Source organism: Alternaria incomplexa (assembly GCF_024043165.1).
Source record: "Alternaria incomplexa strain BMP 0042 chromosome Unknown scaffold_4, whole genome shotgun sequence".
NCBI lineage: Eukaryota > Fungi > Ascomycota > Dothideomycetes > Pleosporales > Pleosporaceae > Alternaria > Alternaria incomplexa.
In genome coordinates, this window is record NW_026249853.1 from 1,187,330 (window position 1) to 1,212,796 (window position 25,467).

Here is a 25,467-nt window from a genome sequence, read left to right on the forward strand (position 1 = left end):
AGAGATACTATGCAAGGTGATGCATGCTATGCCCATAGAGTCACGTCCTCATTCTTCATGCGTATGTCGTTCTACCTAACTACACAGCTCCCCATCGCTCAGCATACCGATCATTCCCCGCATCAACATTTCTCTCATACTCACTCCGATCCGCCACATACTGTGCCGCCTCCTCGCCAAATACCTCCGCAATCCACGCAAATGTCACATCAATTCCAGCCGAGATACCAGAGCTAGTCCAGATATTGCCGTCCACAACCCAACGAGCCTTTGCAACCCACTCGACATTTGGGTGCTTGGCTTTGACCTTCGCGAAGCGTAAGCAACATGTCCGAAGTGAGTTCAGGAGATAACAAGTAGGTGAGTTCACTTACATCGCCGAACGCGCGTTTGTTAGTCGTAGCCCTCCTACCGTCTAACAAGCCAGTCCTAGCTAGAATCTCACTACCCGTACAAACAGTGAGAACCCACTTTATGTTCCCCTTGCCGCTCAAATCCAATCTCTTGAGATACTCGACCTGTGGCTTCATCCACTTGTCGCTCCCTGGTCCCCTCGATCCCAGCCCACCTGGGAGGAGCAGCACCTCCAGATCATCCGGTGCGTTGTCGAATGTATGAGTTGGGACTATGGATTGTGAGAACTGGGAGCCTTGCTTGTCTTGCATGGAGTTCTGGGTTGGCACTGGGTCTAGTGTTGCGGCTATGGTGCAGAGCGTGAGAGGGTGGTCGGCGGAGAGGATGTTGAGGGCATCTAGGGGGCCGGCATAGTCGAGTAGGTGGAAGCCGGGGAAGATGATGACTCCGAACTTCGAAGGGAGTGAGTTTGCTGGCATGTTGAAGGTTGGCGTAGGGGACCGTATTGGCAGGTGCAATTGTCAACGAAGATGAGACGTTGGTCGGGTAGTGATGTAGTGGTATGGGTATGTTGACTATTCGTGATTAACGCTGATATAGGCCTGTATACTTGAGACCTTGTGGGAGCGCAATCATGGAAAGTAGGGTATTGGTAATCGGCCGGGCTTGGTACTCCAGTGGGGAACCTTGTAAGCGGAGGAACGCCTTAGACGCTAATATCCGCGCGCCGATTGATCTAAAGGCCATCTTTGTGCTGCAAACATAGTGATGATGGCTCCACGGCCGGCAGCATTGCTCTACACGTATATCACAAGATCATGAGATGAGCAAGTTCAACGATCGCAATACGAGTACGCCAATGCGAAGAGAACGAAATACTATTGTCATTGAGATCTATACAACGCCATTCATGTGTACGCCCTGCGCATCTTGTTGCTGTACCGTAAGCATCTGCCTTGCCCGGTCAATTCTCTCCTTTGTCATGATGTAGCTCTTGGGGATGTCTCCCTTCTGAACCATCTCCTCGTGCACGGCGGTCAGGTCCTTGCCGTCGCTTTCGCCCAGTACCATGTCGACAACTGCTTTGCCGCATAATGTACCATTTGGCATACCGTGTCCTGTGTATCCGCCGGCCAGCCATAAGCCGTCTCTATCGGGCACCTTGCCCACCCATGGGTGGTCGTCACGAGAATATCCCATGATGCCAGTCCACTGTGCCGCAGCCTTAAGCTCATGTAAGCCCTCGGTTTGCCCTCCCAAATTCAAGACCTTCAACAGCGCACCGCGGAGATATGCAGCGGAGCCTTCGTCAATCACGCTGTCATCCGAGATGCCTATGCTTGGGAAGTTTCCAGCTCCGCGGCCGCCACCAAACATCAAGTGACCACTGGGATTTGGAACGCCCTCGAATGGGCGCTGGATGAGATAGTCGTCGTTGTTCTCCGGTTGACCTAGAGCTCCAACCATGCCGTACGAGTCGGGGAGAAGGGTCGATCCTTCAGGTGGGAAAAGGGCTGACATCTCCCCACGACAGGGCACAATGAGATCGGCGAAGTGAGGTAAGATGGCTGATGTGTAACCGTTCGTTGCGAGGATGACGGTCTTGCTGCTAATGGTACCGCGGGGTGTGTGGAGGGTGTGCGTACCATCTGATGAGGTAATCTCAGTGACGGGAGTCTTAGTCTGTAGGTTGAGCCGGCCAGTCTTGATGAGCTTCTTGAGAACAAATGTGACTAGCTTGTATGGCCATAAACTCGCAGCTCCTTCACTCAGCGTCGCTCCGACACAGTCGGGCGAGACGCGATGCTTCTTCAGCTCCTCCTTGTCCTTGATAATGGTGACGTGGCGTGCGATCTCGGGAGCGATCTCCCGGAGATGCTCGATCTCCTTCTCAGCCTCCTTCATCGCTCCTTCAGTCCAGAATGTGCGGCAGCCGGTAACGTCTCGCCACTCGCAAGGGACGCCATTATCTTGGATGTAGGACTTGACTGCGGCGACGTTCTTGAGTTCGAATTCAGCGACGTCGCTGCTTCGGTCGAAGAGGAGAGGTTGGCAGTGACCACCGTTCTGTTTGCGCGACCGTCAGCAAGTGTGCGCCATATGTTTTGTTCGACTTGAGTACGAAGAATAGACGCGGTCGTCTTACCCTTCCTGTAGCGCCCCAGCATGCCTCTCGGGCCTCGAGCAGGACAACGCTCTTGCCAGCAGCCCTTTCGTCTTCCGAAAGATATCTCGCAGCACTTGCGCCGGTTATACCAGATCCCACGATAACGATGTCAGCCTCGGCGGGCAATTCCTCTGTCGTACAGTGACCCAGTAGAAACTCATTCGGCTCGCTGTGCCAGAAAGAGTCTGACGATGTAGGTGTCGGAAGCGTGGCGCGTTCGTGCTTCATGGTGGGTTCGAGGATTGGGGAAGGCAGCGGAGGGAGGTTTGGAGATTCGGGACGGATTGCGATCAACTCTTAAATACGTGAACTGTTAGGTGCCAGCACTGAAGGACAAGCGGATGCGGTGTGACGAACGATACTCCCCCGGGCTCGGAATGCGTATATTTGTACCGAATGATTGATCAACCTCAAGGCGGCGTGACTGAGGGGTGGTGGGTCATCCTTCGGGGTTCGATGCAGCAGATTAGGCTACCTGGGGCATCATGTCGTTACTCCGATGATAGGACATGGCGACGAGCGGATTCCGAACGACGCGTATCAATTGTCGATATCATCCTCGCGTGTTTGTCGCGAGTATCGCAGAAGCACAGAGCACAGGAAGACATGAAGGTACTCACTGCAGCGGTGAGATCGTTTGGTACCTGGTACATGGCATGGCAGGTGCGGGACCGGAGCAGACGCCGCGAGTCAGTAGGGCTGATTATGTAAAGGAGCTGCGCAAATCCACTCCGAACTCTCTGACATGCCATACCATCTTTGCTAGCATCGAACGACTCTGTTGTTTGATATGGCTCAACGTGGAGCCGCGCCACTCTAGCATGCGAGCACATCTGACAAACGTGGCATCACGGCATGCGACACATGGCGTTCGGTATGGTCACGTCAAATCGCATGCTTAAAGCTAATGTACAACCAAGGTAATGACAGTAAGAACACGAGTGAAGATAGCGACAACAACACCGCGATCTGCCCAGTTGCCCTGCTCGCCTCCCAGTAAACCCGCTAACGTCGAAACAACTCCGTTCAGCCATATCATTATCGTCCTTCGTAACGTTCGTCAAACGCTGCCAGACACCCGCCAGCGAGCGTCGTACCGCCAGCAGTACTATCAGCCTACCATACTGCTTACTTCCGTCGTTGAACCAGCTCTTTTGCCGAAGCAGTCAGCGAGTACCCGTTGAACAGCCAGTCGTTCGAATGCCGTCCTTTCCATGGGTCGCTTCCGCTTGTGCTTCGCCGACCTGCAGCCTGTATGCTAGGTCTGTCACCCTGTACAGGTCCTGCAGTTGGTCGTGTCGGGCTGATAGGGCTTGTAGCGGAAGCATGCCTTTGTGAGTAAGGTGCTTGCTCGGGTGGCATGACCATGGGCGACTTGGAGCGTTTGCGAGACGTGGCTCCACGAGAGCGACTCCGTGAGCGACCGCGGATGCGTGCTGAAATGGCACCGAAGAAAGACGCCTCGGTTGGCGAAGCTGTTGCGCGAGCCGTGGGTGATGCTGGAGAATAGGGTGGAGATGTTTGACCCGACGACGACCGTGACTTTTGCGAATCGACAGTGTTTGTCCGGATTGGTGGCGGCATGGGCTGATTGTGGGAAGTCATGTTGATAGCCTCACAAATAGATCAAGAGATGTTTGTAGAGTCGTATTCGTCTCTACGTATGAGAGTAGCAGCGTATCGCAGGCGAAGATGACGAAGGATGACTGCAGAGGCCAGGTGTGAGGCTCAAAGGTCAGGCTGTCAGCACACTATATAATACCTACGCCGCAAAACATCCTCGTCATTTCCTTTCATGTGTGTCCTCAGCACATACTTGGCGCATATGGCAGCTCAATCAAGATGTCGGTGACTTGTTACAATCTCGCAACATGGCGTCCAATCAGACGCCTTAAACTTCAGGCGGGGCCTCCAGTTCGCCATGTTCCTCAGGTGAGCTCACCGACTCCCCACTTCGGAGCGAGCGTCTGAAGCCCCGCAGTGCACTGCAAAGCCAACGCATCCAGCCGAAGAGCCAGACCATCAGAGGCTCCGATGGCGATATAGGGCTAGCCGCAAGCCAATCAATGCAGATGATATGCCTCTGAACCATGATTTTGGGGTCACCGGTTTTGAGGGGTGCGAAGGCTTGTCCCCGCCAGAGTGGTTAGGTCGCGCTCTTTGGAGCTTGTCTGTGCAATCAATGTGCCAGTTACTACTTCTCTATCCAGCACGCTGGTAACGTCGGAGTAAAGCGAGATCATCAATAGCTGTTACGCAATGTTGCGTTGGACTGACACGGAGCTGCAAAGTCCCGCAGGAATCCGTGTGTCCTCCAGGACGGCACCGTACTTGTTATCAGTCCAGTATGCGAGCTGAACTGATATGCATGTCTCATGTCAAAAAACAAGCTCTCGAGTACCAAGCGATAGCTCTAGGCCTTTTCACTTTAATGGCCTGTGTTGCTACCTAATCAGCTACAAGTCAGAAGCGAGATGGTGCTTGATAACAAAGGCAGCACCCCGCACTGTGGTGTCGCGCCCAAGAGTTTAGCCAGCTCTAGGCCTGTAGCACACACTTGGTGATAGCGGGTTGAAGGTACTTTATAGAGCACTTTTAGAATATCCCAATAGAGTTTCATAACTAAAACTATCAAGAAAAAAGTTGGTCCTCTGCAGTCATGGCGCAAAGGCCGATCGGGAATTCGAGAACGCAAAAAAAGTAGTCAACGTTGCAATCGTGAGAAGGAGCTGTGCATCCTCCGGGAGCTGCTGTATGTTAGTGATGTGTTGGTGAGGTGGGATGTGGAATAGAACGTACTCGAACCCGGGCCAATTGCTTGGAAGGCAATTATCCTACCGTTGGACCAAGAATGCTTGATGGAGAATCGACCAAATTTGATATATATATTCCTAGCGGCACTTTCAAGACTCATGAGTGATGCGTCTCGATACATCGAACATCGCATTGCTGGAAGCTGCAATTGAACCCCGCTCTCGCTTCGTCCCAGCTTTCTCCATTTGCTAAACGCCCCACTTCATGCAACACCAATTCCCGCTCGCGAAGTCTTGTCTTGTCAATAGTTCCGTGTATCGTTCAGATTAGCAGCCGTTCTAAAGTCTGATGTGGGATCTTTGAAGGGAACAACCAACAAGTGGACGTCAACAACCAATGAGTCCCCACTTTCTCAGCTCAACCACATTGGAACCAGCGCATATCCCATACACAGACACTAGGTAATTTGATACAAGACTTCTCATTGAATCCTACATACACATCTACTGACTCGATCATCCCCCTCTAACTACTTCTCGATACATCTTTAACACAATGAAATTATTTATAGAAGAACAGGAATTTACTGCGCAGCGCGGCGCTGGCTCATTCCACTACGCCTGGAGTAGCCAGTCTGGGTGTTACCGTAGCTCTCAGCAGGGGCAGGGGTGTATGCGGCAGGAACAACAGGAGTAGCGGAAGGCTTGTCGCTCTCGCAAGGGGTGGAGGTGGCGCCAGCGGGGTATGCGTTCTCGTAGACAGGAGTGGAAGTCGGTTGGACGGGAGTCGGGGTCGACTGCACAGAGGAAGAGCAAGGAGTTGAGGAAGCCTGGCTGTAGACCTCAGTGCTGGTGGACGAAGACTCGGCTGGGCTGGGGGTAGCCTGGCTGTAGACCGGGGCGCTGTAGACGGATGAGCTGGCGGGTGTGACGGATGCGGTGCTGCTCTCGCAAGGAGTAGAACTGGCGCTCGCGGGGTAGTGCTCTACAGGAGTGGACGCAGGGTAAGGCTTGGTAGAGATGGTGGAGAGAGTCGACTTGACGTTCTCGCCGTAGCCGTTGTTGCCGTTGTATGAGGGCTTGGAGTAGACAGCAGCGGGGGTAGAAGCGCTGTAGACGGACGATGAAGCAGGGGTAACGGAAGCAGTGCTGCTCTCGCAGGGCGTGGAGCTGGCCATCACTGATGAATCAGTGCCGTAAGCAGGGGTGGACTCCGGGTGTGGGTACTCCTTGGTGGAGACGGTGGTCATGGTAGACTTTCCGTTGTTGCCATAAGCGTTGCCGCCGTTGTAGGATGGCTTGGAGTAGACACCGGCAGGAGTTGAAGCTGGGTAAGACTCCTGAACCGAAGATGAGGAGTGACCCTTGGCTGGACCGGCAGGGTAAGAGGGGTAGTTGTTCTCACCCTCAGTAGGCTTCTTGGGGTAAGAAGGAGTGGAAGCTGGGTATGCCTCGTGGACTGAAGATGAGTGTCCGTTCATGGGACCGGCGGGGTACGAGGGGTACTTGTTGTCACCCTCAGTAGGCTGCTTGGGAGTAGCAGATGGCTTGTTGTGGCCGTAAGAGTTGTCGTGAGCGGGAGCGGAGGCGGAGGTAGGGTAGGCTGCATGACCGCTGCTCTTCGCAGGTGCTGAGGTAGCCTCGTGCTTCTTGGTCTGCTCGTACTCGCAAGTATAGGCTTGTCCAGGCTTGGTGATGGTGACAGTCTGAGCTTCATGGTGGTAGACACCCGCCTCGTAGTGCTTAGCGGTGGGGTATGCGACCTCGGTGTCGTGGTCGTAGACGGTGGTGGTGGGCTTCGCGACCTCGTAGTTGCCGGTGGTGGAGGCATAGATTGTGGTGTGCTTGATCACTGTCTCGGTGACAGTCTTGCCACCGTTGACCTTTGTCTCGTAGGCACCGTAAGCGCCCGTGATGTAGCCAGTCTGCTTGGCTTCGATGTACTGGCCTCCGTAGGTGCATGTCTCGCCAGCCTTCGCAGTCTTTGTGGCCTCAGCTGGGTAAGTGACGGGGTGCTCAACGGTGACGTCCTTGCTTGGGACAGTGTAGACGCCAGGCTTCTCGTAAGTGGTGACCTCAGGCTTAGGAGTGCCGTAAGAGTACTCGTGGACGTACTCGGACCACTTTCCGCCCTTGTACTCCTTGACGTTGACGGGTTGCTTCTGCTCGCCCTCCTTGTAAAGGCCGGAACCGGGGTATCCGGGAAGTGCGTGAGGACCGAGTTGGTTGTATGGGACCGACTCAATCTTCTCGTACAGCTCGTACCAGCAGCCGTCAGTGCCGTTCTTAGGGGCCAGACCAGTGGGCGCCGCGTAGCCGCCTGTTGCAGTAGCGGAGTGGGTGATGGTCTTCTTGGTGTGGTAAACAACAACGGGCTGCGCGGTCTTGGTGATCGTAGCGTAGTTGTTGTCGTAGTCCTTGATGACAGTTGATACGTAGGCATCCTCATCCCACTTGGCGCAGTCCTTACCACCATAGGCGGGGGACACGCAGGTGGGGTACGGCTGATGTTGAGTGGTCACGGTGACCGGCTGCTTGCCATAGCCGGGCACGATAGTCGTGTATCCGATGGGCTTCGCGGAGGTGCTCGGCTTGACGACGGAGCTGGACTCTGCTTGCGCACCGTATCCACCGTAGGCCTCGTGGGCAGCGGCAGTGGCAACGAAGATGAGTGCGTACTTCATGGTGATGATGAGTGTTGTTAAAATTAGGTATTAGATGTAATAAGATCGTGTATAACGAATGACCGGGGTGAGATAATATAAGAAAAAAGAGTGTAGGAAAGAGGTGTTGATGATTAGAGAGAAGATGTGGATGAGTATATGGACTGCGAGACACCGTCGTCCATATATACTCACCCAGTGGGTAGATTGGTCTGAGAGATACACGCCCCTGAGATACTGGGACGGTAGAGTCTGCCGCTCGCTTGCTTACTTGGTACCCTGAATCCGAGGGTGTTGAGCTCTAGAATGCGACACGTGCGCAATGCATGAGCATACCGTTCGTTAGAGGTCGACCCAAATGTACATACGGATACGAAGTACAAGCGTCGGAGTTATACAGTACCATATGGGCCGATCTATCGTGAGCTGCACGTAGTCTGAAAGGAAGGGCATTGTCGAAATCTTGAACGCAGTCATGCAGAAGTCCTCTAGTTGACACTTGTGAGACTCTGCCTTACTAGAAGTTCGCTCACCGAGTTTTCAAACGCACTTTTATGCATGCTGAACCCCTCAACGGCGAACCGGGAGGAGGAGTAAGGGTACTGTTTGAGTGGGCCTTTCCCGACTTGGCAGAAAGCTTGATACCCCGGCATACGCTGTCAAAGGTGAGCTTGTCTGTAGGCGTTTAAGGTAAGAATGGTGAATGTGCTTCCAGTATCCAATAAGATCCCTGTGTCTATTTTAACACTTCATTCTAGACCTTGTGGCCATTGCGTGTCCAATAGCGTGGTTTCCGAAAAGATCCCGTCCTCTTGACGCACGTTCAGTTTGGCTGATCATTGACCGTCAGAGCGAAGCTCGTGTAAGCCGTTGAGCAGTATAGTCAGCTCACGGAAGAAGAGTGCATCAGAATATGAATAGTGAAGCAAACCTTGCCGCGGATGAGCCCATACACGCCTCTCGAGAGTACCTCATCTGTTTCTGACCTCACCATACCAGGGGCCGTTGAAGGAACGCATAGATATGCCGTACGCTGTTCTTGCATTCTGCCCGACTGTTCATGACCCATATGTTCGTGGTGTTCGCCAAAGAACAGACCATTTCAGGGGCTGCGCCACATCTGCACTCGCACTAGCGCTTCCTCTTTGGTCGAAATAGCGCCCAACCATCCGTACACGGAGATATCAGACCAGCCACGCGAAGCTTTGAAGACGTCGCAAAGTGGGCCCTGAAGCACGTACTTGATCCACTACACTATGAAAGCTTCATAGACATGCAGATGCAAGCTCAACGGGTCGACGCAGTTGTGACAGTAGAATTGAGGTTACGACCGAGACACGTTCGACGAAGGAAGCCTGGATGAAAGCCCCAAGTGCAGGATGTCCTCGTACAGACGTCGCATATGTTCTCGGTGTTACTCTGGTCAGCAGTAAAGTCTTCCCCATTTACCCTACCAATTCTCTCGCAGCTCCCAATCGGCCTCAATGGACTACACTGTCATTCAAGCCCGCTCCCCAAGCTCTCTTCGTATCCACCATGTTTAGTATCAGCTCCGTCTGTCAGGATTGCTGCACACCTTGACCGTGTAGCGAGCTGCGCGAGACTTGCAAACCACCTGCGATTGACAACAAGAGACTATCAGCTACTGTATCTGACAGCCTCGAAGGAGCCAAGGACCAAGGCAAAGTCAGTGTCGAACGTATCGCAACGGAGGCGCTTGGTCATGTTCGAACCAGCTAGGCAAGTCGAAAGGGCATCTTTGTTGACTGTTGATGATCAGCATGTTGAAGACAAGTCATGCCAGGCTCCATCGGCTGCAACCCGTCGGAGCGAGCGTTCACTGCCCATCCACTCTTCCAGATGTCCGACTCCGCATGTCATGTAGAGTCCTTTGATAATACGATCAACATACTAGGAGGCTTGAGATGTCCTTGATCTTTTCCGCAAGCGCAATGGGACTTGGTGCTACCTGCTGTCCCTTTTTTTTGACCATATCGAGCCCGTCTTCCGAAGCTGAAGGGGTGAGTCGATAGGACGGGTCAAGATCAATGAGTAAAGAATCATCAACCAAAGACGGTCAGCCGATTGTGTGCTCTACCGATTGTATCTCCTCGTTGCCGGCTCCGGAAGCAATTTTGACACGGAAAGAGACGCGACACATAGCTAAATGTTATTCGCTCTGATGGGCTTGGCGATGTTGACATGCCATGAGGCTGGGGTTTCAGACGGTGTCTTGCAGTGTTTAGAGATCAGACACCATTAGCGGCTTGGCAGAACCGCTGCAGCAGGCAGTGACAGCCGTACGTTGCCTCGACGCAAGCAGCATCAACACCTCCGTCAAACGATGCTCCCGCTTTCACTCAGCTTGCCACTGCCTACAACAATGCCATACCGAATTACCGCGTTCCCGTTCCGCTGCTCAGCTTCCCTGCCGGCTACTTACCCTCCATAGCCGGATGGCTGCTACAAACCAATAACTATCAAAATCCGCGCGTGCTCCATCGTGATATGTGCTCCTAGCCTCCAAGCCTACGCATACTCAATAGCTAAAGGCGTTGACATACGTACGCGTTTCATTTTGCAGCGACGCCAGCATAAGCACTTAGCTGCATTAGCTGGAGGCGCAGTCGGCGAAACCTCCGCTAGGCGCGATTGGCATCATGTCAGGCGTCCACGAGTCTGCCCTGGCAGTAGCAGCCACCTTAACCATGACATCTCTCGAAATCGTCAAACTCCAAGATTCCAATTCAATCTCGAGATCCAAGATCGCCAACACGTGTCTGTTCCCTCAGCCACTTCCTCATCGATGCATTCAGCCAATCCCATATGACGCTCTCCTCCCCTCTTAACCACAGTCATCCCGCTTTTGCGCTACTCACCAACGCGCACTCACCATGAGCGAAAGCAGGCGCAGTTCCATATCCAGCGTATGGTCTGACGACAACCAAGCCCCGTGTTCGCGGTATTCTCTTCCAAGAGCCTCTTCTCGATTCTGGAAATACGCCACATTGCTTATTCTAGGCTTCGCTGCTATTGTCTTCTTCTCGACAAATTCATCGGTTTCGAGCAAAATCCTACCAACACATGTCCCGCATCTTGGTTCCGTTCCGGCCTCGTCTGCACCCGCGCTGTCATCACAGTCTTCCCCACGCATCGGCAAAGTAACGGCCTCATTCGGGCCGGAAGATCCCGTCTACGAAGCCGCCATCGCTTCTCACCAGGTTCACAATGACCTCCACGGGTACCCCGAGTTCATACTTCGCGAGCGCATGCTGCCTGGTCTTTGGTCCAAACATGCCTTCCTGCTCGCGATTCTTGGAGCCGAACTTGCCAAGCCAGCTGCGGAACGACTGGAGTGGCTTTTCTGGCATGATCGCGACACCATCTTGATGAATCCTAATGTTCCGTTGCAAGCCTTCTTGCCCCCAGATGAAAAGATCAATTTGGTGGTGACGAATGATCGGCATGGTCTGAACAACGGCGTCTTCCTCATCAGAGTAAATGAGTGGGCGATCCGTCTCTTCTCGGCAGCATTGAGCCTGAAGGAGTATAATCCTGATATACAGTTGAAGTATAGTGAGCAAAGTGCTATGGAAGAGACTATGAGACGTGTAGGTGGAAACCTCATTCACGTTTTACTTACTGTATCAACTAATCATCGTGCGACTCACAGCCATACTTCTCTTCCGCCGTTGCCTACGTGCCCCAAAGGTGGTTCAATGGCTTCCCACCAAATCCAGACAAGCCTGGCAAACCATCACTAGCCCGTCCTGGATCTCTACTCATCCACTTCGCTTCAAATCGAGACGGGAAGCGGCCGGAGAGGATGGCTTACTGGGGCGGTATAGCGCGGAGTAAGGCGAGTGAGTGGACGAGGCCGTTCAATGAGACGGGCTATCCGGCTGAGATAGAAGAGTATTGGGCAAGATTAGGTAAAGGAGAGGATGTTAAGACTTTGTGCAAGGACATTGGAGGCAGGGTCTGGAGTTGAGGATCTGTTCAGCGTTGGTGCTGAGGTTGTAAACTTCGACATGAGTAGATCGATAGGTCTTCTGATTCAAACGAACATCAATAAAACAACAGGGTATAACCTCCCCCTTCCCATACCGTCCTCCTGAACGCCTAACCAAAGTCATCCGTTTACTCCTACTTGACACTCATTTCCAAACCCCCATCTCTGCCCTCGTTGACACGCATAATACTGCTCCGCATAGCCGACCTCGTATTCTCCTTATCACTATCCCCACCTCTCTCCAGTCTCTCCCAGAGACCACCATTGCCCGGCGGTCCCGAACTGAGACTCTCCCTAACATCGACCGCAGAGTCTATTATACCTAGACCCTGCACCCGCGACCCCAGGTCTTCGATAACATCGTGGTGCCTCGCCTTCTTAGCTTTGTACAGGGTCTGCTCTACAGAGCCAGGGAGGTAGATGCGCTTGGCGCCTAGGGTACGCTTAATATCTTCAAGAAGAATTTCCATGGGACAGATATAAGCGATCTTGTTCTTTTGGCAAAAGGCAAGCACGTGGCCGACGACTTTGTGATGACCGTTTTGTACGACCCAGGCTCCGCTGTCGCCGCCGATGCCGAAGCCGCCAGCGACGTGCCACGAGCGGGAGAAGGATTTGCGGTGGTAGATGCGGACGGCGGACATGACGCTGCTGACCATGCCCGGTTGGAGGCCGGTGGTGCGGCCGAAGCAGTGTACGGACATGCCACCGAGGGTGGATGCGGGGGCTACGCCGTTGGGGTATTCGTCCTCTTCGGGGGTGTAAGTGCGGCGGTTGACTGGCTTCTCCAGCTTGGAGGCTATGGCGCGTTGTTCCGGCGTCATGGAGCCCAGGCAGAAGCGGCGACCTCCTTGGCAAACGTTATATGGCTGGAGGCGGTCTTCCCTGAGCTTGAGGAGCGCCCAGTCGATTTCGTGGAGGATGCCGTCGCGCTTCCACCGGCGGATGCCGGAAGAGGCGTGAACGTGGCCTAGTTCGTGCGAGGAGAGATGGTCGTCGTCGCGATCTTCTTCGCAGGGGAAGAAGTCAGCGCCCACGTCATCGATGGCTGGTTGTGTGATCTTTATCTCCTCGCCTTCGCCTGGCGCAATGCCGTCAATGTCGCCCATGGTTGCGTGTGAAATATGAGAATCTGCCATATCTGAAATGGGATTAGCGCTTGTAACTTGTGTGCAGTGTCGGATCGGCATACCCTCCGCAGAGTCATCGTCAGACTCAAGCTCACTGTCAGAGAAGTCGAACGAATCAAGGTCAGCGTCGTCTTCCTCGCTCTTTATGTCCTCATCGTCTGATAGTTCAAGATCCCACATTCCAGCGGGCTCATCCGATTCTAGATGAAGATCTGGTTGCGCACCCATACCCATTAACCAAGGGTTGTTCGCTGCGCTGGACAGCATCACATCGCTCGGAGAAGGGCTATCGGGCTCTTCGCCAACGTCGTCTTCGTCTTCGGACGGTATGTCGAGTAGGTGATGGACACTCATGCCCAATGGCTCATCGTCAACCAGAATGACCCCACCATAGGATACCGGAGGCAGATGTTCACCGTTGAACGCTCCAATGGAAGCCCCGCATAATGGGCGATCCTGATGGTAAGGGTTCATCACAGCCATGTCCGCATCGTAGGAGTCGGTATTCATCATGGATCGATGCGGTGGCCTAGTTCGGCGCGACGAACGGCTCATCTTGGACCGCCTGATCTTTCCCCTACGGACCTTGAGGTCATACATATTCTCGTCAAAGCGGAAGCGACGGCTGAGAATGGCCTTGACCTTTGCCACACTAGTACAGGTAACAAACACAGTAGGCTTGGCTTTCTCTAGTACTTCTCCGATGGCGACGAGGTCAATGCTAACAGTCTCTTCAGAATCCTTGAGCGCCCGTTCTATTAGACGCTCAAGGCGGGGCAACATGGATGAGTGCCATTCTTCCACGATCTCAGGTGTGAATTTGACTGGGAAGAGACGTAGCTTCGGTCGAGGGGTCGGCTCTATATCGGTCTCGATCTGTATAGACGAAGTGACGTAGCTCTCACTCGAATTTACCGTCCTACTCTGTATCTCTGGCTCAGGTGTTGGGTAACCAAGAGTAGCTTGCGGCCAGTGTCGCAGTCCGTCACTGACAAGGGCCGAGACGGTGGTATTACTGCGTTTCTGCTTTGTCTGGCGCCAAGCCTTTTGGATGATGGTAATTTTGTCTTTGTAGTCTTGTAGCGTTGCGCATCCATTAGAGGGGGCGCGCGACTGTCGCCATGCACGCTGAATCGTTGAAGCGGCAGTCGCCACGCGCTCTCTGTACAGCGAAGAGTTATCGCTTGGGTCTTGTGAATTTGGTGGGGTAGCGACGAGAGTGCCTGATTCATCTAGAGGATCTTTCTGTTCCCACTCCATCTCCGATGCTTCTTCTTTAGGGCTCATCATACGAAGACTTTCTGAGATGCTCTTCCGGATGGAGTGTTGCGAGCTCCGTGATGGATTACGAGCCAATGAAAGATCTGGTGACTTCTTTGAGAGAGACTTGGTCCTTTCCAAGGCTTGTGTACCCTTCTCCAACGCCCATCGCTTTGCACTCCTATAGGATGGACTTGACTGGCCATCGGTGACGATCTGTGGCTGGCTCGCGCTCTTGCGCTTCAATGGAGATGCTTGCTGCACCGGTGTAGCACCCGGTCTCAATTCGCTCAAGTCAAACCCAGGTTCCGACTCATCCAGCATGCAGCAGCGTTGCAGTCTGGTTAGGATGCGAGTGTAGACCTGCGGAACATCGATCGCATTGTCGCCCTTGACATCCGCTGCCCAGAAGCAGTCGCGCACAACCTGCATGTAGGCTGTTCCGCATTTTGAAGCGAGCCTGCGGATGTACACATCTTCTATCCGTTGCTTGAAGTCGCTCAGGGTGTACTTTTGCTTCCACAGGTCAAGTAGAGGCTGCCACAATCCTATTTCGAGTAGCACCAGCCCCAAGCCATAGAGATCGAAGTTGGCATTGTACTTTTGGTCTTGACTTCCAGTGAACTTGGGGTCCTCCGGATGCCGGTAGATGTTCAGCGTTGGTTTCGCCTTGTCGGTGTCGATGTCGAAGTCAGAGAACAGATCGAAGGAACATATTACAGGCGAACGCAGCGAGTATTGCAATGCTCTACTATTCGCAGACTGCCTTTTGCTTTTCTTGAAGACCATAATGTTGCTGCTATTGACGTCTTGGTGGAGAAAATCGTCGCCGTGGATTTTGCTAAAGGTCAAGGCGAGCGTGAAAGCTAGACGAAAGCGGTCCTCAAGTGGCGGGGTGGCACTGTTGGGGTTGTGCAAAGACTTGGAGCCCGTCTGCAATACACTGAGCAGCGTCACTGGTTTGAGCTCGTCGATTGGCTTGTGGGAATCGGCTGGCCCTGAGTAGACTGAGGTGGGCAGCTCGAAGACCAGGCCAAAGCGCGGCTGTTTTGGATCTTCGAAATACCCAAGGCACTTAAGGGTGCCGTGGAAGGACTGGTTGTTGGACAGCTTTGTCAGTATTGACAAAAGGCTCTCGAGGCGCTGGGTGGATGGGGACACGCCAGTGAGACGGTAGGCGGGGTCGTAGCACGCGTAGTCGATCAAAACGCAAGTCTCTATGTTCCTGCTGCCATCCGTCTTCCAGGGGTTGGTGGAACTGTGGCGAGACCGCAGGCGGCCGATGACGCGAACAGAAGTAGTCCCAACGCTCTCGTATGGCGGAGGTTCCTCGTCGGGGAGGATTAGGTCTGCAGGATCTAGCTTGGGTGGAAGATGAGATCTGGGGGTATGTGCATTCAGAGGGAAGGTAGCAGGATTGACCAGCGTCAGGTCGGAGGCGTTGTAGTCAGGCGACAAGAAGACGGGAGTCGATGTGCTGTGATGCGGTGTAGCTTTTCCTGGACTAATACCACGCTCATTGCTTCTCTGGACTCTGCGGTTCCGTGAGAGGTCATAGAGTATGTCGATGGAGGTGGTGAGGTCCTTGATGAGGTCCTCGTAACGTGACCTGTCGGCGGCCGCCCACGAGGGAAGGTCAGGCCGGCTCTTCTCTCCAGACATTGTCTTTCCCCCACCCGCAGCAGACGTGCCCGGGTGCATCTGCTCCGCCTCGTCGAGGATTTCCTTGATGGTTCCGAGCACGCTTGTGACCGTCTCCGTCATGCCTGCTTCCTCCACGCTTTCGTCGATGTCGCCCTGCTTCCCCTTGGAGTTGTCGCTCCAGTCCACGCCCCATGTTATTAGCCGGTCCTTCTGTATCCTGAACTTACGATGCAGTGCATGCGACTCGGGTGTGTCTTTGGCATCCTGCTCGACGACGGCATCGCATGTGGTCTTGGTGTCGGAGTAGAGCTGTGTCAGGCGTCGGGGCAGTCGACTGATGGTCTCCATGGTCGCGACTGCTTCAGACGTGTCGCAACGGGTGTTCTGGCGCGCGACGAGCGAGGATGAGGGGGTGTTAAGTGCGCGTGTACGAAGTCATGAAGGATGTCTGCAATGCGCCTGCCTGGAAGGTAGCCGTCATGGCGCAAGACCCGTGTTCAGCGTGACTGGGGTGCATTTTGGTGGTTGCCTACAGGCACCGCCTCAGCACGCTGCCGTGGATGGGTGGGGGATGGCCGAAGCCGCCAATCACCTCGTCGTCATCTCCGCCTAAGCCTCCACCTGGCCGTCTTCGCAGCTTCGGTGCCAGCCCTCCATCACAAGGCATTATTTGGTAGCACATGTGAATGTAAGAGTGTTGCTTGTGTGCAAATCGTAATACATGCTTTTATTGTACAGTATTCGCACTCGGTGCCGCTATTTTCCTTGCTATGCAACAGTAAAACTATGTACAGGCTTAGTCCTCAGTGAGATCACCATACTCCCACTGACCGCGGCGCTCCTCCTTGGCCACGTCCTGCTTCTTCTTCATGGCAGCCAGCACGTTGGCCGAGCGCTCCCACGGGCGCAGCTTCTTGGGTACCATCGCAAGACCTTCGCTAAGAATGTCGGCGTTGATGCTTTCAGTGCCGTCCTTGCTCTGGTCCGGGTTGTACAGTGTCACCCAAAGCATGCCGTCCTTCTCGGTGGCCTCGACTCTTGCGACGAGCTCACGGTCAGCTGTCTCTTGTGAGATGAAGCTGACGGCATCGGCAAGGTACTCGGAGTTGCCAGGGAGTTGAATGAACGCCAGTTGAGCCTCTACGGCCTGTGGCTTCAGCTTCGATGGCAGGAACTCGGCTTGTGAGAGAGGGCGAAGACGAGACCACGGGATTGTCTCTGAGTTACCGTAGTCGATGTAGACAACCTCGGCCTTCTTGTTCTCGCGGTCGTTGCGTCGAATGCGCGCACGGTACCACTGGTCGTCGGCAGTGAACTTGGCTGCTACAAACTCGCCCGCCTTGGGCGCGTCTGGCAGGCCACTGCTGTTTGCAGGGTTGAGGTGGAACTTGCTGAAGGCGCTCATGAGTGATGTCAGCGCTGATGTACCGCTGCCGATCTGTTGGAGACGAAGCCTTCCGTCATCTTCGACGTGGGTGATCATAACATCGCGGTAGTCTGCCTTTCTTGATGATGCGGCGTCACCGTTGGTAGCTTCGGTAGCTACCGCTGCCTCGCCGTCCTCTTCTTCCTGAGACGGGTCGTAGTCTTGCCACAGGTTCTTTCGTGCGTCCTTGGCTTTCTGCTCGGCTGCGAATAGTTCGTTTGCGTTTCCAGACTTCTCTGCTGAGTAGGCATGTACAGTAGCTAGACCTTCCTCAACCAGTGTCTTCGCAAAGTTCTCACGGTTAATGTACAGAGTGCCAATGAAGCCACCGACCTTGTCACAGTCCTCGACATCGATCTCGACGTCTCGCTGTTGGCAGCGGCGGTTCGCGAATTCATGGGCCTCCTTACCGAAAGGTTCGCCCTTCTCGCTGTCGTTTCTCGCCGATCGAGGTGCGCGGATACCGGAGAGGACGAAGGTGAGCTTGGCGTTCTCGCGAGGGACTAGTACAGTGAAGCGCGAGCCAGACTTGACGAAATCGACAATGGCTGGTACCTTGCGTTGGCGTGAAAGCAGAGTGAGTTGGCGCTTGGCCTTCTCGAGCGACTCTGAGTAGTCGACGTACTGCTTGACAGAGGGCGACTTGTCTGACCAGAGACCCTTCTTCTCAGCTTGTGCGGTGGACTCGGCCAGCAGAAGATCGTCGTAGATGGGGCTCCTGTCGGCATCGTCTTGTCGGTGGCGGATGACGGATGCCATGCCGCTCTCTACAAGCATCAGACCAACGTTCTTGCCCTGAAAGGTGACGGTGCACATTTCGCGCTCATCGTAGCCCTCGGTCGCCGGTCGCTTCCCGTCTACGTGGAACTTGACGTGCTTGCCGATGAGCTTCTTGCGCAAGAACTCCTTGGCCTCGGCTACCCATGGCGATTGCTTGGGATCGGTAGGCTTGGGTTGGCGGACGCTGCTGAGATTGATGCGCTTCTCTGCGCCCGCCTTGTTCCGGATGAAAATGGTGTCTGCGCTCTGGACACGGCTAACGGTGGCTTCTTGCTCTCCAGCCTTGCTGATCTTGGGCGCAACGTGCTCCTTGTATACACCCAGACGGCTGTCCTTTGCCTGCTTCTCAGCGCCCCTAAGTATGCCCATCTTCTGGCCGAGAAGGGTGGTGTGGTGGTCGGTACATTTTGCCAAGCCGTTCTTGAGCAGGAAAGGTGTGATGCTGCCCTGGGTGGGATGCTTGACGTCTGCGACTATCTGGCCGTTCGGTGTTGTTCCCAGAACCTCGACGAGGACTCCTCGCTGTAACAGCCTTGTCTCGACAAATTGTTGAGCGTCGTCGCCGAACGGCTCGGCTGGCTGCACCTTCCCGTCGGAAGGATTTGTTCGCTGTGTTGCGGGGGCGCGGACACCGGCGAGGAGGACCATTGTTTGTACGTGCTCGGTGGGCGACAGGAGGAATCGCACGATGAGGCGGTCACCGGACAGGACCTTTTCGACAATCGAATCGATGTCTTTGCCCTTGTTCTGCTCAACAAACTTCGTCGCATCGCTCAGCTCTGACGACGAGTTGATCCTGCCGCCAGTCTCCGCCCAGAGGCCCTTGGAGTCTGCCCTAGCGCGTGCCTCGTCTACTTGCAGTCGCTCGAGTAGGTTGGCAGCCTCATCCGAATCTTCCTTGCGGCCGGCGTCGTCGCGCAGCTTCACCCAGCCCGCCGCGACGGCTTGTTGCGGCAATATCTCCTTGTTCGGTGTGACGATGAGGCCATATTCGCGGTTCGCGCCCGTCGGGATCTTGTAGAGGACTTGGAAGCGGACGACCTTGCCTACCAGCAGACGGCGGAGGTAGTCGCGTGACTCGAAGGCAAAGGGCTCGTCTCCCTCTCGTCGCAGTCTCGGCGCGGTGACAAAGGCTAAGCTCAATGTGCGCTCTGCTTTTGGGTTGTTGATGTTGTGGAGAACGACGGTGTCGCCGGAAAGGACGCTCTTGACTTTGGCTTCGAAGAGGTTGCTCATGATGGACGTCGGATAGCTGCAGAACGCGAGGGGAGCTGTTAGCTACTGTGTCCAGAGAGCTTCAGATGCAGGTGGGGCCTCGCAGTTGTTCCCTGGCACTTACCTGCAGGAGATGCCAAAATGGGGTCAATGTTCCAATGGGTGTTTATGGGAAACGCAATTGATGTGTGGAATGTATGCCAATTGCTACTTGCGGATTGGGAAGCTACGTGTTGTTATGGCGGGCAAATCTCGCCGTTGCTCTCAGGGACCTTCGGTGTGGGGTTCTAGGCGAATCAAGCTAGACGTCACCACCGCCTTCCAGACTCCTTCACCACACTCAACTCAACACACACACACGCGACAGTCGGTGCGACCATCGAGCTTCACGTGTCAACCGCTGATATAGTGCCGCCTGCCTCGAACTGTGGTTCCCATCACGGCACACATGCTATGACAAGCCATTCTGTAGGTTACGTTGGCTGTAACCATTTCAATCTTTGTTCAGGTGCATCGTAGGCTTTAGGCATGTCTTCATCACTGCTATTCTCCCTTTTGCACGTCCATGAAGCTACCTACCTACCTTCATATAGAAACTCGAAAGTGTCTCCGAATCTTTTTGACATGCGACAACGCCTAAGTGCCGTCCCTGTCAGGGGTTAGTGGACACCTCGACTACGCCGCGGACATGCATTAGCTTGCCGCCTTGCTTGCAGTTTGAGGAAAGACCCGTCCGCATGTCTTTAGCCGCAAACCCCAATGCGGCAATTACGTCCAGAGTCGGTAGACACAAAGCATCCTTCACATCCCTTGCCAGACGGCGCATCAACAATTCTTTGACCCGTGCCAGTAGGATTCGCTATCTTAACCCAGGCATTGAGCCTTACCAGATGTCGACATGTATTGCTTTGAACGTGCGCGCGAACATCCAATTAAAGCAGAGGTCGAGCAGTCAACACTGACAGCAGACTTGCCTCTCGTTGGCACAGTCGTGGCTGAAGGAGGTAGATCACGGTATTTTGGGCAGAATGACAAAACTACGCTCCTTAATCAGGCAAGAGGATTGGAAACCATCTGTGAAACATGATACTGACAGAACACAGTTCCTCGATGTCAAGGACTTCCTCAACAAGATGGCTAGTGATGAGCAGTTGATGGCGTCTGCAAAGAAAGTCAAAGGGAGATCCAATTCGGCCGCCTGAGCGCAAGCATGATTCTGGATGCTCGCCATCGTTACTAAAGCTATGGGAGTCCCTTCCACCAAAGCCGTGCTGTGACAAGCTGATCTCCAAATACTTCCAGTATTTTGAGCGTACCATGCGCGTTCTACACCGTCCCACTTTCATGCGTCAGTATCAAAGACTGTGGCTTGACAGCGGATCTGGGCTTGATTTTACATCCAGCATCCTCGCACTGCTCACGAGCGTTATGACTAGGGCTTACTTGCTCGAGGATACGGCCAAAACCAATGAAGCAGACGATTACAGAGCCTATTTGCGGGGTGCAGCTATCAACCACATCCAGGCATGGCTCGGGGAACTTGGACGAAAGCAGCGAACGGAGCTATCAACTCTCCAAGTCGAATTACTTGTGCTACTGTCTGGTAGCGTTAGCCACTCTGACCCAGATAGAATTTGGAGCCGCAGCGGTGCCATAATGCGGTCAGCTATGACCATGGGTTTGCACATAGATCCTGCGAAGATAAAGCATCTTTCGCCGTACCAGATGGAGATGCGAAAGCGGCTATGGGCGTCTGTTTTGGAAACGGAAGTACAAGTATCTATCATGACGGGTATGCCCTTGGTAATCCCAGAGCTCGGATCTTACTGTCCGGTACCGGCAAATCTCTATGACGAGGACTTTGACGAGTCTTCATCGAAGCTACCTCCTCCCCGCCCGCTTTGCGATCTGACTGACAGCCTCTACCAGATATATCTTGCTATGTCTCTTCCGCATCGAATCAGGGCTTCCTCGCTTGTACAACGCTCAATCCCTGATGTGGGCGAGGCGATTGAAATAGGGCGTGAAATCCAAAGATCTTGTTGCTCTCTACCGTTGACCCTCAGCCTGCAACACAGCCAGCCAGCAACCGGCGATCGAGGTGGATTTCTGCATCGCATTCTCCTAGACTTTTACCTTCGACGATCGCTATTGTGCTTATACAGACCACTCCTCTTCGACTATCAGGATTATCAAGGTAAATTAGCCCCCGCGGATACTTTGTAAGATGTCTAGCTGACCTATAATCAGTACGTGTTTTCTTAGCTATTACGCAGACGATGAAATCTTGAACGCAGAATTCGTCGAACGTTCTTCCAAGAATTAGAGGTCTCCTGTCTTCCTCTGGGGTAAAGTTTGTGCTAACAACTTGATAGCAAGAAGTCGCAGAGGCCTGGGTACAATGTGTCGATTCATCGGTGGCCATACTCTCTTATTCAAACTTCTATTACCCTCAAGCGCTTGAAGATACGTCACCGTCACAGGAGGATCTTTACTTCTGGTTGTGCAAAAAAGATATCCTGTGGTCTGCTCTCACAGTATGCCAACGCATCAAGCATCTCCGCCAGGCCAGCTCGCATGGCCAACACCTAGAGCAACAGATGTCTGGACACAACGAACATGTACTCGTCGCAAAGATAGAGCAGACTATCAACTACCTCATCGCGAGACTGGGTCGTGGCGAAGCAGATGATCTCAAAGATATCATCTTCCTTTCGTTGGCGCTAAAATGCGTACAGCTCCCTGAATCATCCCCAGGACGACTTTACGAGCTCCATTCTACCACTAGGAGAACAATGGCTGCCTGCATGGAGCAGCTGTTGCCACCCAAGCTTACCGCCAGCGGTCATCAGCATGAACGAGACGACGCTGAGTCACTAGCTAAGCGCACGAAATCGTCCTCAATACGCCCACCTCCAAAAGTTACGCCTACATGGCCTGTCAGTTCGAAGCAAACGCCCAACCCGCTTCCAGCAACTCATGGGCCAGGAATCCGTGGAGAGACTGCCGAGCAATACCTCAACGACTTTGCTGGGCTCGCCGCCGAGTTTGCCGATTGCCAGACTGATTCGTTTAGTCTCCACGCTGCTTTCGGTGGTGGCGTGGTGCAAGACTGGAATTGCGAACACCTCTGGCAGTGATGGCTGCAATGTTACTTTCTGAGCTGCGCAACTGTGTTCCGTTAGAGGAGTCCTACATAGATCTGGTCGTTATAAACACGCCTGTTCCCTGTTTGAGGTGGTGCAAGATACAAAATACGATCTTCATCTATCAGTCTGATGTCCCCACGTTTCTTTTCCAAACAATGCATGGATGACGTTTCGTCATATACAAGTCCCCTTCCTCCTCACAACTTACTCACTCAAACCTGGAACACTCCCCAATATACCCATGGTATGTTTCCAAACCCTGTCCCTCGTGTCACTCTGCCTCAGCTTGGCATAACTAACTTGCTTTTTCTCATCACCCCTCTGCCCCACCGTATATGCACCTCCTCCCCTCTCCCGTGTACTACTAAACGCCACATCAGCCACCGTCTTCCCTCCCTCGCCCTCTTTGACCCATACACCGACGTCCCTTGCGGGATACCTGCCCATACCCAGAAACACCATGACCTCACCACACACCGTTGGACTCGTCATGTACCATGCCATCAACACCTTAGCTATGCGCCACAGCACGCGAAACCACAGTGGATTCACTTTACTAAGGAACGTTGGACCGTCAACCAACCCCGGATAAATGTGTATGAAAGCGATTTTGCCAGCGTGTTCTTCGGCTAGGGCCTCGAACATGAAGGTCTTCATGAAAGCGACGTGCGTGCGGACCGATGTGACGCCGTGCTTTCCAGGCGTTGGTGGGCCGATTGGAAGGGCAGACGGGGAGATGGGATCTTCGATCGTGCCTGCAAAGACGGAGATGACGTGGGCGCCGCTTGGATTTTGAGAGCGCAGAAGAAGGGGTGTAAGGGCGAGGATAAAGCGGATGCGGGAGTAGTATAGGAGGGAGACTTGGGTGTCGAGGCCTTCTTTTGTTGCTGGTGAGGTTGGTTAGTTGGGGTGATGGGGAGGGTGGTTTTCTCGGCTCACTTCTTGCTGGAAGCGAATGCAGATGGGAAAGACTTACGCGGCGATGGTGCAAGTGGTGACTCTGCTTGGGTCATGTATAGCATATCTATCCTCGGTTCTCCCCCGTTCAATGGGTCTTCTTCTTCATACTTCTTGATTTGCGCACATATGGCGTCGACATCGCTCATCAGCGCCAAGTCATGGGCCTTTATGAATCGCCATTCTGAACTTGGGCTTGTGGAGCGCACTTCTGCAAGCAAAGTTTCTGCGCGCGAGGCGTTGCGGCCGACAATATAGACGCGTAGTTTGGATTTCGAGTTGTGGTAAACCGAGGCGAAGGCTTTGGCAATGTAGGATCCGATGCCTGAGGTTCCGCCTATGATAGCGATGACGAGAGGGGGGCCGGTGGTCAGGCTGGCGATGGTGGTGTGGATTGTTGAATGGGGTGGCATTGCTTCAGGAGATATTGGAAAATGGAATAGCTGGGAAATTGACATGAAGAATTCGACTGAGGTGCAAGGGGAGAAACATATATACGCAAACGTTGCTCGATGTTCCTCTTCCCATTCTATCATCAAGGCTGATGTCCTCGTTGTGATAATGGAGATGTCTGAATTAGGAAAATCATGCGCCAAGCGATACACCTTCTGGGCTTAGACTCGACGAGGCGTCCATTCTCCCAGGTGCCTTCCAATAATATCGCGCCGTGTAGATACAATCGGAGGTTGATTGCGCCGAGGCTGTAGTTTGCCTTGCTCCGACCCTGAGGAGTATTGGCTATCTCAAGTTGTTCACGTATGAGGTAGTATTTGCGCCAAGTCCGTACCGTTACGTAGACGCGTTCATAAGTAGATATTGATCATCAGGCCAACCCTTTACACCATAGCACACTCAACCATGCTTGTTCGGATTGTAAAAGACTATGCAGGAATCGCAGATGAACTGATGAGAATAGGAAGGAGCGCGAACACTACCCTGATCTATGGACCGAGAAATGGAAGCATGGCGATCTTCTAGCACATGCAGGTCAAACAGATGATGGAAATTGGCCTTCGCAAGTAACGAATTCAGACTTTGAACGTGGAAAGTCGTGGACAGACGTTAAATTTATCGGGGTGAATCGCCCTAGTTGCCTGTGTGGGCGATGTGAAACATGGTCCGGCTTACCATTGAAGCTTGGCTTGCTGCAGTCGGTGATATTTGGTTAACATAGACATGAGAACGTGCTAAGATGTATTGCGCGGCGTGGTGCATGCAGGCCAATACTGTGACTGCAGAGACGTGACGTGGTACATGAGGTATGCAGCAGACGGGAGGCTGGGTGGCTGCGCGTGTTGACAGTCGAGCCAGAGAAGTCGAGGCTGCTAGAGTCTGGTAGGATGACTTGACGCTGACGCGGCGCCGAATGCACGGCGGGATTAGATTCGCTCAATGGCGCGGGGTAGGAGCGAGTGGTGAGCACAACATGTCTTATCAGCCGGGGACCGATGGCGATCTTGATCTGGTGTTTGTGTTTCACCACGGCGGTCAGATCGCTACAAGGGCGTTGGATGTCGCGCATGCCCAGGCTGAGAAACGACCTCGAATGAGCAGGTGGGAGTGAGTGAAAAAGTTGCAAAGACGAAGGCGACTTTGAGGCTATGCGGCGTTGAATGCAGACTAAATGGGTTAAAGTAGGTCGCTCCAGATTCCACGGTGGAGCCGTTTGCGGTAGCGGCTGACACGAGGAGCTAGGAATAGAACATGGAAGGAACGCGGACAAGACGTCCATGGCAGTTGCAGGCAGCGGAGACGACAGCAGACGAGGTGCAAGGCGTGCAGGATGAGCAGGGGATTAAAGGGAGGATACCAGAGAGGCTTCGCGGCAATAAACGTGAAAGGTCCAACTGATATGGGAAATTGCCTCTGGCTCCACCCTAGCACTTGCCGTTGTGGATGGGGCTTCCCGCGGCTGCGCCAAGGCCTCACTGCAACTGCTTGTTCTGGTTGAGGGCAT

General features: G+C 53.7%; 9 protein-coding genes and 1 non-coding gene across 10 annotated transcripts; 1 reads left to right on the forward strand and 9 right to left on the reverse strand.

Annotated features, from left to right (window-relative positions):
* Window positions 1-79: 79 nt before the first annotated feature.
* J4E90_003602 (uncharacterized protein) lies at window positions 80-833 on the reverse strand (the record flags this gene model as incomplete). Its single annotated transcript, XM_051433170.1, has 2 exons — window positions 80-307; window positions 375-833. The coding sequence occupies 2 exons, from the start codon at window positions 831-833 to the stop codon at window positions 80-82; spliced, it is 687 nt and encodes a 228-aa protein (XP_051293068.1).
* Window positions 834-1,248: 415 nt separating this feature from the next.
* On the reverse strand, window positions 1,249-2,749 carry J4E90_003603 (uncharacterized protein; the record flags this gene model as incomplete). The annotated part of the gene is made up of 2 exons (XM_051433171.1): window positions 1,249-2,421; window positions 2,501-2,749. 2 exons carry the CDS (start codon window positions 2,747-2,749, stop codon window positions 1,249-1,251), a joined length of 1,422 nt encoding a protein of 473 aa, XP_051293069.1.
* Window positions 2,750-3,649: 900 nt separating this feature from the next.
* Window positions 3,650-4,126, reverse strand: J4E90_003604 (uncharacterized protein; the record flags this gene model as incomplete). The annotated part of the gene is made up of 1 exon (XM_051433172.1): window positions 3,650-4,126. One exon carries the CDS (start codon window positions 4,124-4,126, stop codon window positions 3,650-3,652), a length of 477 nt encoding a protein of 158 aa, XP_051293070.1.
* Window positions 4,127-5,287: 1,161 nt separating this feature from the next.
* Window positions 5,288-5,376, reverse strand: J4E90_003605. The gene has a single exon. It is a non-coding gene; the product is annotated as a tRNA-Gly (tRNA).
* Window positions 5,377-5,858: 482 nt separating this feature from the next.
* On the reverse strand, window positions 5,859-7,958 carry J4E90_003606 (uncharacterized protein; the record flags this gene model as incomplete). The annotated part of the gene is made up of 1 exon (XM_051433173.1): window positions 5,859-7,958. One exon carries the CDS (start codon window positions 7,956-7,958, stop codon window positions 5,859-5,861), a length of 2,100 nt encoding a protein of 699 aa, XP_051293071.1.
* A 3,149-nt stretch (window positions 7,959-11,107) lies between these two features.
* Window positions 11,108-11,614, reverse strand: J4E90_003607 (uncharacterized protein; the record flags this gene model as incomplete). Its single annotated transcript, XM_051433174.1, has 2 exons — window positions 11,108-11,476; window positions 11,609-11,614. 2 exons carry the CDS (start codon window positions 11,612-11,614, stop codon window positions 11,108-11,110), a joined length of 375 nt encoding a protein of 124 aa, XP_051293072.1.
* A 469-nt stretch (window positions 11,615-12,083) lies between these two features.
* On the reverse strand, window positions 12,084-16,331 carry J4E90_003608 (uncharacterized protein; the record flags this gene model as incomplete). Its single annotated transcript, XM_051433175.1, has 2 exons — window positions 12,084-13,090; window positions 13,142-16,331. The coding sequence occupies 2 exons, from the start codon at window positions 16,329-16,331 to the stop codon at window positions 12,084-12,086; spliced, it is 4,197 nt and encodes a 1,398-aa protein (XP_051293073.1).
* Window positions 16,332-16,779: 448 nt separating this feature from the next.
* On the reverse strand, window positions 16,780-19,425 carry J4E90_003609 (uncharacterized protein; the record flags this gene model as incomplete). Its single annotated transcript, XM_051433176.1, has 1 exon — window positions 16,780-19,425. One exon carries the CDS (start codon window positions 19,423-19,425, stop codon window positions 16,780-16,782), a length of 2,646 nt encoding a protein of 881 aa, XP_051293074.1.
* Window positions 19,426-22,004: 2,579 nt separating this feature from the next.
* On the forward strand, window positions 22,005-22,544 carry J4E90_003610 (uncharacterized protein; the record flags this gene model as incomplete). The annotated part of the gene is made up of 1 exon (XM_051433177.1): window positions 22,005-22,544. One exon carries the CDS (start codon window positions 22,005-22,007, stop codon window positions 22,542-22,544), a length of 540 nt encoding a protein of 179 aa, XP_051293075.1.
* A 520-nt stretch (window positions 22,545-23,064) lies between these two features.
* Window positions 23,065-23,923, reverse strand: J4E90_003611 (uncharacterized protein; the record flags this gene model as incomplete). Its single annotated transcript, XM_051433178.1, has 3 exons — window positions 23,065-23,068; window positions 23,137-23,440; window positions 23,530-23,923. The coding sequence occupies 3 exons, from the start codon at window positions 23,921-23,923 to the stop codon at window positions 23,065-23,067; spliced, it is 702 nt and encodes a 233-aa protein (XP_051293076.1).
* Window positions 23,924-25,467: the final 1,544 nt, after the last annotated feature.